The 14688-nt window shown below is 37.0% G+C and overlaps 2 protein-coding genes and 1 long non-coding RNA gene across 4 annotated transcripts; 1 reads left to right on the top strand and 2 right to left on the bottom strand.

Moving 5' to 3' along the window:
• The first annotated feature begins 1288 nt into the window (after positions 1 to 1288).
• Positions 1289 to 1658, top strand: LOC131319664 (uncharacterized). Its single transcript, XR_009198014.1, has 2 exons — positions 1289 to 1327; positions 1427 to 1658. It is a non-coding gene; the product is annotated as an uncharacterized LOC131319664 (long non-coding RNA).
• A 1099-nt stretch (positions 1659 to 2757) lies between these two features.
• On the bottom strand, positions 2758 to 4330 carry LOC131319663 (heavy metal-associated isoprenylated plant protein 39-like). The gene is made up of 3 exons (XM_058350035.1): positions 4128 to 4330; positions 3812 to 3887; positions 2758 to 3288 (listed from the first exon to the last, which is right to left on the bottom strand). The coding sequence occupies exons 1-3, from the start codon at positions 4131 to 4133 to the stop codon at positions 2939 to 2941; spliced, it is 432 nt and encodes a 143-aa protein (XP_058206018.1). The 5' UTR covers positions 4134 to 4330; the 3' UTR covers positions 2758 to 2938.
• A 3951-nt stretch (positions 4331 to 8281) lies between these two features.
• Positions 8282 to 9939, bottom strand: LOC131319662 (heavy metal-associated isoprenylated plant protein 39-like). 2 transcript variants are annotated; one of them, XM_058350033.1, is made up of 3 exons: positions 9821 to 9939; positions 9505 to 9580; positions 8282 to 8751 (listed from the first exon to the last, which is right to left on the bottom strand). In XM_058350033.1, the coding sequence occupies exons 1-3, from the start codon at positions 9824 to 9826 to the stop codon at positions 8360 to 8362; spliced, it is 474 nt and encodes a 157-aa protein (XP_058206016.1). In that variant the 5' UTR covers positions 9827 to 9939; the 3' UTR covers positions 8282 to 8359. The 2 variants fall into 2 exon arrangements, with proteins under 2 accessions (XP_058206016.1, XP_058206017.1); XM_058350034.1 differs by lacking the exon at positions 9821 to 9939 and adding an exon at positions 9686 to 9704.
• Positions 9940 to 14688: the final 4749 nt, after the last annotated feature.

Genomic DNA, 14688 nt, shown 5'->3' with positions numbered 1-14688 from the left:
AAGAGGCCATGGTTCATCGTTGGCGACTGGAAAATTTTCAAAGGTCTTGTTGGCATCTATGTCTCCTTCATCCAGATTTTAGTAAGGATGATTGAAATGAGAATTAGGCCTCTTTTGATATCGAGTTTGCAAGGGGGGCAAACTCATCTTTAGAAGAGCCAATTAGGGGCTCGAAAATTTGAAACTCAAGCAAGTCGAATCATGAAAATAGTCATTCGACTAGAGTTTTTCAATTTAGACCATAGATGGTCGACGTAGAAAATGATCCTCCCATTCCTCCGTACTGGTTAAGAAGAGTAATGGTGAAAATTTAACCATGGAGAATGTTTTCAGCCAAACATGGCTATAAATACTCTGCGTATTGATTTCTGTCGATCAATATACATTTTTGGAGGACACGGAAAATTAGTTTTTGATGGAGTTGGCTAATAGATGTTGGTATTTGGTATTAATGCATATATATAGTAGCCAACGTGTGAAGCCAAATGATGCCTATTAATTGGCTGTTGTTTGTGACTTTAAAGTTCATTATTGTGGGGATTAGGCAAGGCTCATGGCATATGCGTAGTGCTCTGATCGACTAACCATGTTTTGACGTTCCCGGTTTCCTTCCTGTAGGAATCAAAGCCTAAGGGAAACTAATCGACTGAGGCATGCCACCATTCGACGGTGGTTATTAAGCCTTGAAGGCTTTATGGTACCAGTCGAAAAATGAAAAGATTGGTGTAAAATTTATCAAAAACTCTTCGAAAGTTGGGGGCATAAATGTTTTCACTGTAAAAGGTTATTACTTGCTTTTGGCCCTTACTCTTGTTTCAACTTTGTTTTCCGAAATCTCGGATGAATTCGATAGAGGGAATGTTTGTCGTTTGCTACGAGCGTGTTTTGGCCTTTTCTTTATTGAAAGAATCTCAACTCCCATAATTTGATCAAGGGGAATGTTTGTCGTTTGCTACGCGCGTGTTTTGGCCTTTTCTTTATCAAATGTTGGGGGAGAAATTAAGTAAACAAATGCTTGTGCTTGATTAAGGCTCATGGCATAAATCCTTTTATCGATATGCCATTCGTAGAGTTTTGATATATAGGCCTTTATTCGATAGGCCACGTATGTCCAACATGATCTGTTTCTGGTATCAATTGATTGCCCAATTGAGTTGGAGGGCATAAATGTTTACACCATAAAGAGTTATTACCCGTCGATATCGACAGAGGGGTGATTTAAAACTAGTGAAATTATTCACTTGGGTTACGTTAGCTCTTCACCCAAATGAATAAGGGGGGCATTGTTTACACCATATTTCACCGCCTGTCGATGATCGACCGAAAGGTGGCAATTATGAGAATGCTTCCTATTTTATTATTATTAAGTATTCGTATTAATATTAGAACTAATATTAGTATTCCTTTTATTATTATTTGCATGCAGGACACTTGGCTTGCTCCTACACATGTGGAAGTTAAAAGGACACTTGTCATGCTCCTACACATTTGAAGGGAAGTGGGAAGTTATTTTGACAAGTGGAAGCAAAAGATTGAATGAAGACTAGTGGAGAAGTTAGGAAGTTATTTCCTACGTTTGTTGTTTTCTATAAATAGTCTTTTAAGACTTCATTGTAATTCCTCTCCAACAAATCAAAGTCTATCTTTATTTGTCTTAATTTTTGGCATTACTAACCCATTCGGGTTATAATTAGGAGTAGGAGTAGAATTTCATATTCTAAGCTTAACTTAGGATCTTCGATGTGTCGCTCACGGCGATAAATCAATCGTTGAAGATTGATGGAAGTCTCTTCTATTTGTCTTCAATTTCGTTCTTAATCTCACATTTGACTCGACTGCCATTTCTCTTCCGGTGAAGTCCTGAAATACGGCGTGGAACCACGGATCCGTCTTGTGGAGACATGGCCGCATTCGCCCTTATTTTTGTTGTTGGCTTTGTTTCCCAAAATCTCCGTCGATTTCGATTGAGGAAATATTGGTAAACAGAAACCCAAACCGAAGAGGACAGAGTCCGAAAGCTGTGTGGAGAGCGAAAGTTGGGCGGCAAATAATTAATTCCGCAGTTTAACATGCAACAGTACGTAGTACCATTATAAATATATACTGTATTATTATTTCCAACAACTTGCACATACAAAAACTTTGAATTTTGGAACATTTCCATGAACTTTCAAGACTTTGACCAATTTAGTGGGTATTGAGCACAAGGTTGGTGGAAGGAAACTTCAAAGCTGATAGAGAATGTTATATTGTTAGGTGAAACTTGGCATTCAATTTGACTTGTACTTCCAACGAACAAAAGAAGTGACCCTGGGTTCCAAAAACCAAATAAGATCAGATCTTCCATTTTCTGTCAGTATAATGCCCAGCCATTACTCGTCCTGGCTCGCTGTATTGGCTCAACGAACTCTCTTTCATTTGTAAGCGGCAGTGCGCTGAGTTATTGTTGCCTGGTTTTCTAGTCGAGAATCCATAGGGTGGCCGAAGAACCGAAAGAAACCACAACACCCTCTATGAATGGGCTGGTATTGTTTGCACTCCCCTTCCTGGAATAAGTCGGATTTCTCCTAAATTTTTTGTCTATAACTTAAGAGCTTTAGACAAATTGAGAAAACTTCGTGTGTCGTGGATTTAGTCCGTTTAGACAATTGGAAAAACTTATCTTAAAAGTTCGTACACAGAGAGCTAAAACGTGCTGATGGTAAAAGAGGAAAGAGTGAAAACCAATTCTCGTATAGGAGTAATTAATAGCAAGAATTTAGAACAAAACTAAATAAACGAAGTTTAATTAAGTGAGCACACCACTGCTTACTGTACACGGAAACTCCCCTTTTGGGTTCTACCCCTCAGAGTACCCCAAAATGATTCCCAAACACATTATATTATATATCACCAACTACTTATCTTTTTCTCACCCAACTTTTTTCATATTGGCCAATTAGCAAATGACACAAGAATTGGGGTCTTCTTCTGCAATCCTGTAATAGTTCTGGTGCTGCATGTAAGGGGGAGGATGATTGGCATGGGGATATTGTTGGTAATAGTAATTGGGATAGGCTATCTGATGGAGCTTCACAGCCTCATCTTTCTTCTTGTCATCTCCTCCTGCTTTCTTGGGCTCCTCTTTCTTAGGCTCCTCCTTCTTCTTCTCCGGCTCTTTCGCCGGCCCGACCGTGACTATCTCCGTGTGGCAGAGCTTCCTCAGTTTAGCCACCACCGTCACTGGATCTATGTCCCCTGTCACCGTCAATTTCTTGTCCTTCATGTCCATCGCAATTGAATCAACCCCTGCAAATAACAAACACAAAAAAGTCATCAATATCTTTGTAAAATTGATCTGGGTTTTGTTTCTTGGATTCTCTGTTTCTGCATCCGGATTTTAAATGCAAGGATTTAACATAGAAAAATGCAATAAGGCTAGAAAATGGCAAAACACACACACACACACACACACACAGCAATTTTTAATGTGTTAAATGCCTCGAAAAATGTTGAATTTGCATGAAAACAATACTTTTTTGTATTTTTATCGGTTTATTGACACCCAAGTGTCAACAGCATAACCGTTTAAAATACGATCAAGAAGAGTGGAAATCCGATCTAGTTGTATAAGAATCCGAAGAAAGTAAATTCCCTTGATTCTATCATGTCATCATATATTAAAGTTTAAGAAGCTACCTACTATTACATAGAAAGATTGTACGAATGGTGAAATTGAACACGAGTCCCTCTAATTTAAACCATTATTAACTATCCAAACAGAAATTGAATTTTAAAATAGTTATTGTTGAGATTTCTAAAAACAGTATACCGTTGAGGCTAGAGACTGTCTTCATGGCCTTTTGCTTGCCTTTGTCGTCGTGGAAATCCAATTTAAGCACCACTTTCTGTCATAAACAAAACCCCAAAAAAAGGATCTGAATTAGGGATTAATGGAATTAAACTTTAATCAGCTTAATCATAGAATCTGAACCCTGTTAAAAAGACAGTACTAAGGGAAACAAAAACAAGAGCCGCAAAAATGGGGTTGGGAGAATCAGAATCTAACAAAAGGGATTGGGGGAATCAGAATCGGTGGGTATAGAATGGGCTGAAGATGGACCAGACTCCAGAGTAAGAAAACAAACCTTCATTTTCTCTTGAGTTTTGGTTATCTGAGGAGGAGGGAGAATTCCTCAGTGAAAAGTGTAAGATCAGAACAGAAAGGAGAAAATATTTTAGAGCGGAGAATTCCAAGAAGATAGAGAGGAGTGAATGGATGTATCACTGAACCTCACATATATATAGTGAGAGAGAGAGGGAGATAGAGAGGGAGAGAGGGAGAGAGACTGAGTCAAGGTCTTCTTTGTTTCACTGCACACAATAATTTGCAGTCGTTTTTTCTTTTTTCTTTTTTTTTTTTTTTGCATAATTTGCAGTCATGTGATTAGTCACTTATAATCCTTGAATAAACATTTGTTCCCATTTTTAATCATCGTTCTGTATTTGCGCTCTTAATCTTTTCTCACACGAATTCCAATACCGAATAGTTTGGAGGATTATTTACGGATACTCTCACGCTCCTCCTCACGCACGAGCACGCATATGTGGCATGTAAGAAAATCCGACCCCAAACGGAGACAAAAAGGAAGCCTGACGAAACGGTGTGGTTGGTTGCAATACTGCATTGAACGGCGTAGTTTCAGATTTTTAGGTCCTACCGGGAATGATGGCATTTGACGGAATTGCCAACCTGTGACGGCTAACAGTCGTTATGGAGTAGTAATTTTCAAATCAACGGCCCATCATTGGCATTATTTATTGCAGATAACTTCTTCCTCAGGCGAAAAAGACGACTCCTCTCTCTCTCCTTCTGAATAGGAATCGTACACGTGTAGAATAGCCATAAACCGTGTGCCAAGACTCTTCCTAGTTCCAGTCAACGCACACACAATAGCAAGAAAAGGTCATCAACTTTGAATGGGAGTCTCCTGCGAGAAATTTTTCGGTGCTGAGCAGATTTGGGTCCAAATTTCTTTACTCCCCACTTTCTTTCTTTTTTTCTCAGTCTAAAATTCGAACCGTTCAAAATAAGTTTGGACGACTGTGATTACAAACAGAATAGTACCTGCTCGGCACCAAAAAACATTTATCAATTCCCTCTGACCAGAAAACTCTTCTTTTTGCAGTTTTCAAGGTAGTTAAAACTTTGAAATGTAATTACAAGTAGTACTACTTCAGGAGTTATTAAGGGCCAGTTTCAAAACCGGAATAAGAACTTATTTTTTGTCTAATAATAAAGTGTGTTTCATAAATGGGTGAATAAGTACTTATTTTTTAAAAAGGTAATTTCAAGCTCAAAAATCATGTGCTTACGCAAATAATTTTTCTATCACTATGGATCTTGTTTGATAGATCTCATTGAGATCTTTAATACGGTGCAAAAAAAATTGAAAAATTATTTTTCATTTACATTATTTTTGAGTTTGAAAATGTGAAAATAAGCTGCTTATTTGGATTTTATGGAACAAAGCTCCAAAATAAGTACTTATAAAATAAGAAGGTTTCTGGAACGGGCTCTAAGTAGTTTTGGAATGGCAATAGAATAATCCCGAACTTCAGTTAATTTTGTCAATCACTATGTGGGGGCTGAAACAACCATGTATCCTTCTTCCCTTTTGTTTGAACGATGGAGGGATAGAACGGTGAACTTGGCACCTGAAAATCGAAGGGGGTGTACCTCCAGGAAGAAGCTCCAACAAGTAAGTTAGTACAAGCAGGATGTGTTTAGAATGAGAGAAGGGTGTGTTATTTGGTCAGGAATGCAATCCCTCATGTGCGTAGGGGTACTGAGCTATTTATAGGCTAGGATTCGAGTACTGAGTAAGTTAGGCGTGCGTCCCACGCCCTCTTACACTTGTCTCGTTCGGGCGACGTCATACGTCAAGAAATTTGCTCTATCACACATGTCTTCCATCTGTTCACAGAAGCTTCTAACTGACATTTGGCTATTTGTTAGATCTTTAGGGAGTAGAATTCAGCTGAACGTTACAATAAGTGCTAAACGTTAGGGAAATGACCGCCAAACGTTAAGGAATTGACCGTTCAATGTTAGGGAAATGATCGCTGAACGCTAGGGACATCTACAGAAACTGGCGCTTCCTGTAGCTCCAAATGCGAATGGATCCACAGAGTGACATGTCCATTGCAAATGCTGAATTAGTCCGCGACCCCTTTGGACCTTCCGAACTATGAATATTTATGCCCCCTACACACTACATCTTTGAAATTCATGCACTTCTCACAACCTCTCCAAATATGGTTTTGAACATTTTCCCTACAATTTCGTAGTTTTCGGACAAGTAACTTGATTTTATTTTTTACAAATAAGTGTTTGGGTCAATTTACGCATAACTTGATTAATTCCTGTGGAATTATAAATTTACCACCCATCAGCGAGATATAAGTTACTTGGTTGCCATAACTGATAATTAAATATAATGTAAGACTCGTGATGCCATTTTAACAATTTTGGTAAATTTTAAAAGAGTAATCATTTCCATTTTCTGTACAAATTTTGAACGTGGAACACACTTCACATTTCAGCTTTTAAGGTAGTTTCCGCATCTCTTCCCCATCAATACAAAAACAGAAGAAGAAGAAGAAGAAGAAGATGATGATGATGATGATGATGATGTGTGTCTTGATTAAGGCCCCGTTCCAGAATATCTTCTTAAAAAATAAGTACTTATTTCATATTTTTAAACTCAAAAATAATATAAATGAAAAATAATTTTTTAATTTTTTTTGCACCGTATTAAAGATCTCAATGAGATCTATCAAATAAGATCCATATTGATAGGAAAATAATTTGCGTAAGTACATGATTTTTTAGCTTAAAATTACTTTCTTAAAAAATAAGTACTTATTTTCCTTTCCGGAACGGAGCCTTGTTCTTTCAGGAAAATAATGGAGCATGTCGATTCCACACCCGTTTCTCAGGTTAGTGGGGAAGTATGAATTACGTAATTTAGGCTCCGTTCCGAAACTTTCTTAAAAAATAAGTACTTATTTTGAAATTTTTCATTAAAAAATAAGAAGGGTCATTCCACAAAATCCAAATAAAAAGTTCCTTTCACATTTTCAAATTTAAAAATAATGTAAATGAAAAAAAAAATTCAATTTTTTTTGCACCGTATTAAAAATCTCAATGAGATTTATCAAACAAGATCCATAGTGATAAGAAAATTATTTGCGTAAACACATAATTTTTGAGCTTGAAGTTGCCTTATACAAAAAAAAAAAAAGATTGTTGCTATGAGAATGGGCGCCGGCGGAGGGAAATCGTACCGACGGCCGCGCCGGACCGTCTCCGGCCACCGGACGGCCGATCCGAGCCGTCCAAAAATTCTAAAATAAAAAACCGAGGGGGCTTACACGCGAGAATTAACGGCATCCAAGGTGAGTAGGGTGCTTAATCCGAGCACCCATTTTTCGTGTATATGATTTCACACAAAAAAGGGGTGCTCGGATCAAGCACCCTACACACCTCGGATGCCGTTGATTTTCGTGAAAGCCCCCTCGGTTTTTTTTTTTAGAATTTTTGGACGGCTCGGATCGACCGTCCAGTAGCCGGAGACGGCCCGACGTGGCCGTCGATACGATTTCCCTCCTCGGCCGGTCGGTACCTATATAAATTCTTCTAAAATAAGTATCAACCTTCTTATTTTCGGGAACAAAGCTTTTTATTAGACAAAAAATAAGTTCTTATTTCGATTCCGGAATGAGCCCTTAGCCTTGTAGTGCTCCAAAAATGGCCTATCACAGAGCAGTACTATTGCTTCCTTGGTGCTCACTTCATGACTTTCCAAAAAGGTAGTCAAAAAGACGATGGAAAGTTCCCAGCATTTAATTCAACAGCTAGCCCCCATCAATCAGCACCTCTCTTTGAAGCTATGGTCCATGGCATTGGCCGGGCCGGATTTTGCTGTATCGATCCCAACCCGAAAAGCACTACAAGGTGGTCCCGACCCTTGACCTGAACACTCTCATTTCTGTCCCGGTCAGGGGATATGGGTTTACCGCTTATTGAGGCATGTGAAGAAAGCAAATTAGAATTGGGTTAGATCTAGAGTTGGCGGAGAATTGAGAGCTTGCATGAGCTCGTGGAGGCAAGTGAAGAAAACCAATGACGATAGGGTTATCAAATCACTAGTCTAGTTTGTAACTAGTCTGTTGAATTAGTGGTAGTTAGGTAGGTTAGATTTATTAGTTCTTGTTGATTAGAGGTCCTGGGTTTAACGAGAATTCTTTGAGTGTAAGATTTGTTTTCGGGAGAATGCCCTGTAATGGTTTCGTTTTCAATGAAAATGACATTACCTTAAAAAAAAAAAAAAAGGAAAAAAAAAAGAACTAAGATTGGAAAGCTTTGGTATAAGCAAGAATTGGGGTCTTCTTCTGCAATCCTGTAAAAGTTCTGGTGCTGCAGGTAAGGGGGAGGATGATCTGCATGGGGATATTGTGGGTAATAATTGGGATAGGCTATCTGATGGAGCTTCACAGCCTCAGCTTTCTTCTTGTCATCTCCTCCTGATTTCTTGGGCTCCTCTTTCTTAGGCTCCTCCTTCTTCTTCTCCGGCTCTTTTGCCGACCCGACCGTGACTATCTCCGTGTGGCAGAGCTTCCTCAGTTTAGCCGCCACCTTCACTGGATCTATGTCCCCTGTCACCGTCAATTTCTTGTCCTTCATGTCCATAGCAATTGAATCAACCCCTGCAAATAACAAACACAAAAAAGTCATCAATATCTTTGTAAAATTGATCTGGGTTTTGTTTCTTGGATTCTCTGTTTCTGCATCCGGACTTTAAATGCAAGGATTTAACATAGAAAAATGCAATAAAGCTAGAAAATGGCCAAAAAAACACACAGACCAATTTTTTGTGTTAAATGCCTTGAAAAATGTTGAATGTGCATGAAAACTAGGGAAAGTCTACAATACATATCCTTTAAAAGTGTGTACGATATGCACATATTGTATGGTTCATTCATAATATTTTAGTGTGTTTCGTAACTTTTGTTCTAGAACTCATAACTTTTCAACAATACGATTCGTAACATTTTCATTATGATTCATAATATTTTGGTGCATTCGTAACTTTTATACTAAAATCGCAACTTTTTAGCAATACCATAAGTAACATTTTCTCCATAAATCATAACATTTTTGTATTTTTATTACTTATTGACACTTGGGTTGTCAATAGCATGACCGTTTAAAATACGATCGAGAAGATTGGAAATCCAATCTAGTTGCACAAGTATCCGAAGAGAGTAAATTCCCTTGATTCTATCGTATCATCTATTAAAGTTTAAGAAGCTAACTACTACTACATATATAGAAAGATTGTATGAATGGTGAAATTGAACACTAGTCCCTCTATTTTAAACCCACAATATTAACTATCCAAACAGAAATTGAATTTTACAGTAAAATAGTTGTTGTTGAGATTTCTAAAAACAGTATACCGTTGAGGCCAGAGACTTTCTTCATGGCCTTTTGCTTGCCTTTGTCGTCGTGGAAATCCAATTTAAGCACCACTTTCTGTCATAAACAAAACCCCAAAAAAAGGATCTGAATTAGGGATTAATGAAATTAAACTTTAATCAGCTTAATCATAAAATCTGAACTCTGTTAAAAAGACAGTACTGAAGGAAACAAAAGCAAGAGTCGCAAAAATGGGGTTGGGAGAATCAGAATCTAACAAAAGGGATTGGGGGAATCAGAATCGGTGGGTATAGAATGGGCTGAAGATGGACCAGACTCCAGAGTAAGAAAACAAACCTTCATTTTCTCGAGTTTTGGTTATCTGAGGAGGAGGGAGAATTCCTCAGTGAAAAGTGTAAGATCAAAACAGAAAGGAGAGAATATTTTAGAGCGGAGAATTCCAAAAAGATAGAGAGGAGTGAATGGATGTATCACTGAACCACACATATATACTAGCGTCGTTTCTCGTTCGATGCACGGGACAAACAATAATTTTTGTGAGTTTCGAAATTTTGTAGCAGAGCCACACGAATATTTTGTCCCGTGCATCGAACAGGAACGGCGCTAGTTGATAGAAAAGAAACCCAGAGTGCGTGCTATACCTCAGGAACAACATGAGTGTTGGGCAAATCCGGGCCGTCCATATTAGGCAATGAACGACTCAGATTGCAACAAATATTAAATCAAATTAAATTACTTAAAAAAAGCTAAATCAAATTAATTTGTACTCCCAAAAAAATCAAATATTGTACCCGTTCAATGCATTAGATAAAAAATTAACATTAGTTTTTTTCGACTATGTGTATCGAACGGGCACAACTCTAGTGTTAAAAAATATAATCTAATATTTTTTTTGTCTCATGTTCGATGCATGATAACATTAGTCTCATTCTGTACACTAACCGACATATATTGTGTAAAATGAATTTAGAATACTACGTGACGGTACTGTTTGTATCATATTTCACCGCTTGTCGATAATCGACCGAAATGTGGTAATTATGAGAATGCTTCCTATTTTATTATTTCGTATTAATAATATAACTATTTTTTATTTCTTTTATTTGTTTGTATTTTAATAAAGTGCAGGACACTTGACATGCTCCTACACATTTGGAAGTTAAAAAGACACTTGTCATTGTCCTACACACTTTGAAGTTGAAGGGAAGTTATTTGGACACTTGGAAGCAAATTAAAAGAATGAAGAGTAGCGAAAAGTTAGAAAGTTATTTCTTACACATTTGTTATTTCCTATAAATAGTCTCTTTTGGCTTCATTATAATCTCTCCAACAAAATCAAAGTCTTAACTTTGTTCTTAATTTTTGTCTTATCAACCCATTCGGGTATAATTAGGAGTAGGAGTAGAATTAACTTAATTTTCTTACTTTTGATGAGAATCCGTCCTTCTTGATTGTAATTCTACCTCGGAAAAATAACATAGTCCATTTGTTATTTTTCTTCCGCTCCACCCCACTTCACTAAACCATCAATCCATTCTGCCCCCAAATCGATTGGTCGATTCGGTTCTTAAAGATTGGCGGGTGACAGTCTTCTTTTACGAGTCAATTCATCACCACCAAAAAATAGCATTTGATTCATTCGCCATTTCTTTTCCGGTGGAGTCCTGAAATACGGCTAGGAATCTCAAATCCGTTTGTGGAGACAAGTCATATTTCGCCCTTATTTTTGTTGTTGGCATTGTTTCTCGAAATTTCTATCGATTTCGATTAAGGAAAAAATTGGTAAACAGATACCTTGTTAGGACATAGAATAACATTTCATAAGTTTCTCTCTCTCCCCCCCCCCCCCCCCCCCCCCCCGTTTTTTCTCTCTTCTCCTCCTCCCCTTCCACGTTTTTCTCTCTTTCATTTTTTTTTAAAACAAAACTCTAAATTCTAAGAATTTAAAATTGAGAGTTGGGATCTTTTTGTCTTCAACTACATTTTTATACTACTATATTGAGAGAGAGTCAAGGTTTTCTTTGTCTCACTGCACACAATAATTTGCAGTCGTTTTTTCTTTTATTTTTTTTGCCGGTAATAATGTGCAGTCATGTGATCACTTATAATCCTTGAATAAATCATATGTTCCAGTTTTTAATCATCATTTTGTACTAGCACTTTCAATTTTTTTTCAAGAAAATTCCAATACAGAGTAGTTTGGAGTGTTATTTGCGGACGCTCTCACACTCCTCCTTGCGCACGAGCACACATACATGGCATGTAAGAAAATCCGACCCCAAACGGAGACAAAAAGGAAGCCTGACGAAACGGTGTCGTTGGTTTCAATACTGCATTGAACGGCGTGTAGTTTCAGATTATTGGGTCCTACCGCGATGGCATTTGACGACGGAATTGCCAACCTGTGACGGCAAACAGTCGTTATGGAAGAAGTAATTTTCAAATCGAAGGCCCATCATTAGCCATTGTTTATTGCAGAGATCACTTCTTGGGGGAATTACCAGACAGTGGTAAGAAGGGCAAATAATGCCAAACTCATGGACCACTTTTTTCCAAATTCATCTAGACATGAAAAGAAGAAAAGAAATTGCCAATACATGGAAAGGGCCACCTAAAATGACTATTATGCCCTCAAGTTTTTGTGAAATTGCACATAAATGAAACGGAGAAAACAAAATTCCCAATACATGAAACGGAGAAAAAGAAATTCCCCATACATGGAGTCAATTTGTAGTTGAATCTGGGTTTGGATCCAAGTTGCCCCTTTTATGAACTTAAGTTGCCCCTTATATAAATTTAAGTTGCTCCTTCTATGAACCTAAGTTGCCCATTGTATGAGATTATGAGTTGATATGTAGTTGAATCTGGGTTTGGACCTAAGTTACCTCTTCTATGAATCTAAGTTGCCCCTTTTATGGACCTAAATTGAATCTGGGTTTGGACCTAAGTTGCCCCTTCTATAAACTTAAGTTACCCTTTCTATGAACCTAAGTTGTCCCTTGTATGAGATCATGAGTCGATATGTAGTTAAATCTGGGTTTGGACCTAAATTGCCCATTCTATGAATTTAAGTTGCCCCTTCCATTGATTTAAGTTGTCCCTTCTATGAATCTAAGTTGCCCCTTGTATAAGATCATGAGTCGATATGTAGTTGAATCTAGGTTTGGACCTAAATTGCCTATTTTATGAATCTAAATTGCCCCTTTTATGGATCTAAGTTGAATCTGGGATTGGATTTTTTTGTTGTTGTTGTTGTCCTTCTCTTAGAGTTCTTCAACGAGAGTCCTAGAGTTAAAAATTAATTATGATCATTTTTGATAAAATGATCAGAAAAATAAGATCTTTGCACTAGTTCAAACGGATTAAAAATTAGAACACTTAATTTTTTCATTTGGTTTGTGGTTCTCTTAGGGCTTTTCAACGAGAGTCCTAGAGCTAAAACCTAATTATGATCATTTAAGAAAAAAATTGATTTTATTTTTCTAATCATTTTATCTTAAAAGATCATAATTTAATTTTAACTCTAGGGCTCTGATTGAAGAGTCCTAAAAGAACCATAAAACCAAATGAAAAAAATTAAGTGTTTCAATTTTTCAATCATTTTGAACCGGTGCAAAGATCTTATTTTTCTTATCATTTTATCTTAAAGGATCATAATTAATTTTTAATTGTAGGGCTCTTGTTGAAAAGCCCTAAGTGAACAATAAAACCTAATGAAAAAATTAAGTGTTCCAATTTTTCAATCATTTTGAACCGATGCAAAGATTTTATTTTTCTTATAATTTTATCTTAAAGGATCATAATTAATTTTTAACTGTAGAGCTCTCGTTGAAAAGCCTTAAGAGAACAATAAAACCAAATGAAAAAATTAAGTGTTTCAATTTTTCAATCATTTTAAACTGATGCAAATATTTTATTTTTTTTATTATTTTATTTTAAAGGATCATAATTAATTTTTAACTGTAGGGCTCTCGTTGAAAAGCCCTAAGAGAACCATAAAACCAAATGAAAAAAATTAAGTGTTTTGATTTTCAATCCGGTTGAACTGGTGCAAAAATTTTATTTTTCTGATCATTTTATCCTAAAGAATCATAATTAATTTTTAGCTCTAGGGCTCTCGTTGAAGAGTTCTAAGAGAATGATAAAACCAAATGTTTCAACACAAAAAAAAATTCCAAAACGGCATCATGTACATAAGGTATTGGTGGAAATTCATTGACTTGGGAATCGTTGGACGTAACTTCACTGCTCTTTTAATCACATAATATTGCACTTTCAATCATATAATACTACTCCCTGAGTGTGTGTACATTGCTCCTTGAATGTGTGTTCATTGCTCCCTGAGTGTGTATTACAATAGAGAGGGGTATTTTTGTCTTCAATATCATGTATCGGGAATTATTCTTTTCCTTTCCATGGCTGGACAATTTGGAAAAAGTGTCCCATGAATTAGGCATAAATTGCCCCAACCCCCACTGAACAGCAATTCCCCCTCACTTCTTCCTCAGGCGAAAAAGGCGACCGCTCTCTCTCTCTCTGAATGGGAATCGTACACGCGTAGCGTAGCCATAAACTACGTGCCACGACTCTTCCTAGTTCCTAGTCAACGCACACACAATAGTAAGAAAAGGTCATCAACTTTGAATGGGAGTCTCCTGCCAGAAATTTTTGGATCCCGAGTGGGTACCACGTGGCAGTACTCAACACATTTGGATGGTCCAGATTTCTCCACTCTCTCTCCTCTCACCCGATCACTCTCCCTTCTTTTTTTTCCATGTCTAAAATTCGAACTTTTTAAAACACGTTTAAACGACTGAAATTGCAGACATGATAATATCCCCTCGACACCGAAAAATTTATTAGTTTCCTCTAACCAGAAAACTCTGAAATTTTTGCAGTTTTCAAGGTAATTAAAACTTTGAAATGTAATTACAAGGTAGTACTACTTAAGGAGTTATTAAGTTGTTTTGGAATGGCAACAGAATAATCCTGAACTTCAGTTTCGGTAATTTTGTCAATCTCTCTACACCTTCGAAATTCATGCACTTCTCACAACCTCTCCAAATATGCTTTTGAACATTTTGCCTACAATTTCGTAGTTTTTCTGGCAAGTAACTTGATTTTTTTTACAATTAGGTGTTCAGACCAATTTACTCGTAACTCGACTAATTCTTGTGGAATTACAAATTTACCATCCATCAGCG

This window comes from Rhododendron vialii, chromosome 3a (assembly GCF_030253575.1).
Source record: "Rhododendron vialii isolate Sample 1 chromosome 3a, ASM3025357v1".
NCBI classification, from domain to species: Eukaryota; Viridiplantae; Streptophyta; class Magnoliopsida; order Ericales; family Ericaceae; genus Rhododendron; species Rhododendron vialii.
Note: the sequence above shows the minus strand (reverse complement) of the source record. Positions and strands in the feature narration are given on the sequence as shown.

Excerpts from the sequence above, each read along its gene's own strand:
- LOC131319663 (XM_058350035.1), bottom strand. Across the intron at positions 3,289-3,811 it reads GACAGTCTCTAGCCTCAACG|GGGTTGATTCAATTGCGATG; the intron begins GTATACTGTTTT and ends TGTTATTTGCAG.
- LOC131319662 (XM_058350033.1), bottom strand. Across the intron at positions 8,752-9,504 it reads GAAAGTCTCTGGCCTCAACG|GGGTTGATTCAATTGCTATG; the intron begins GTATACTGTTTT and ends TGTTATTTGCAG.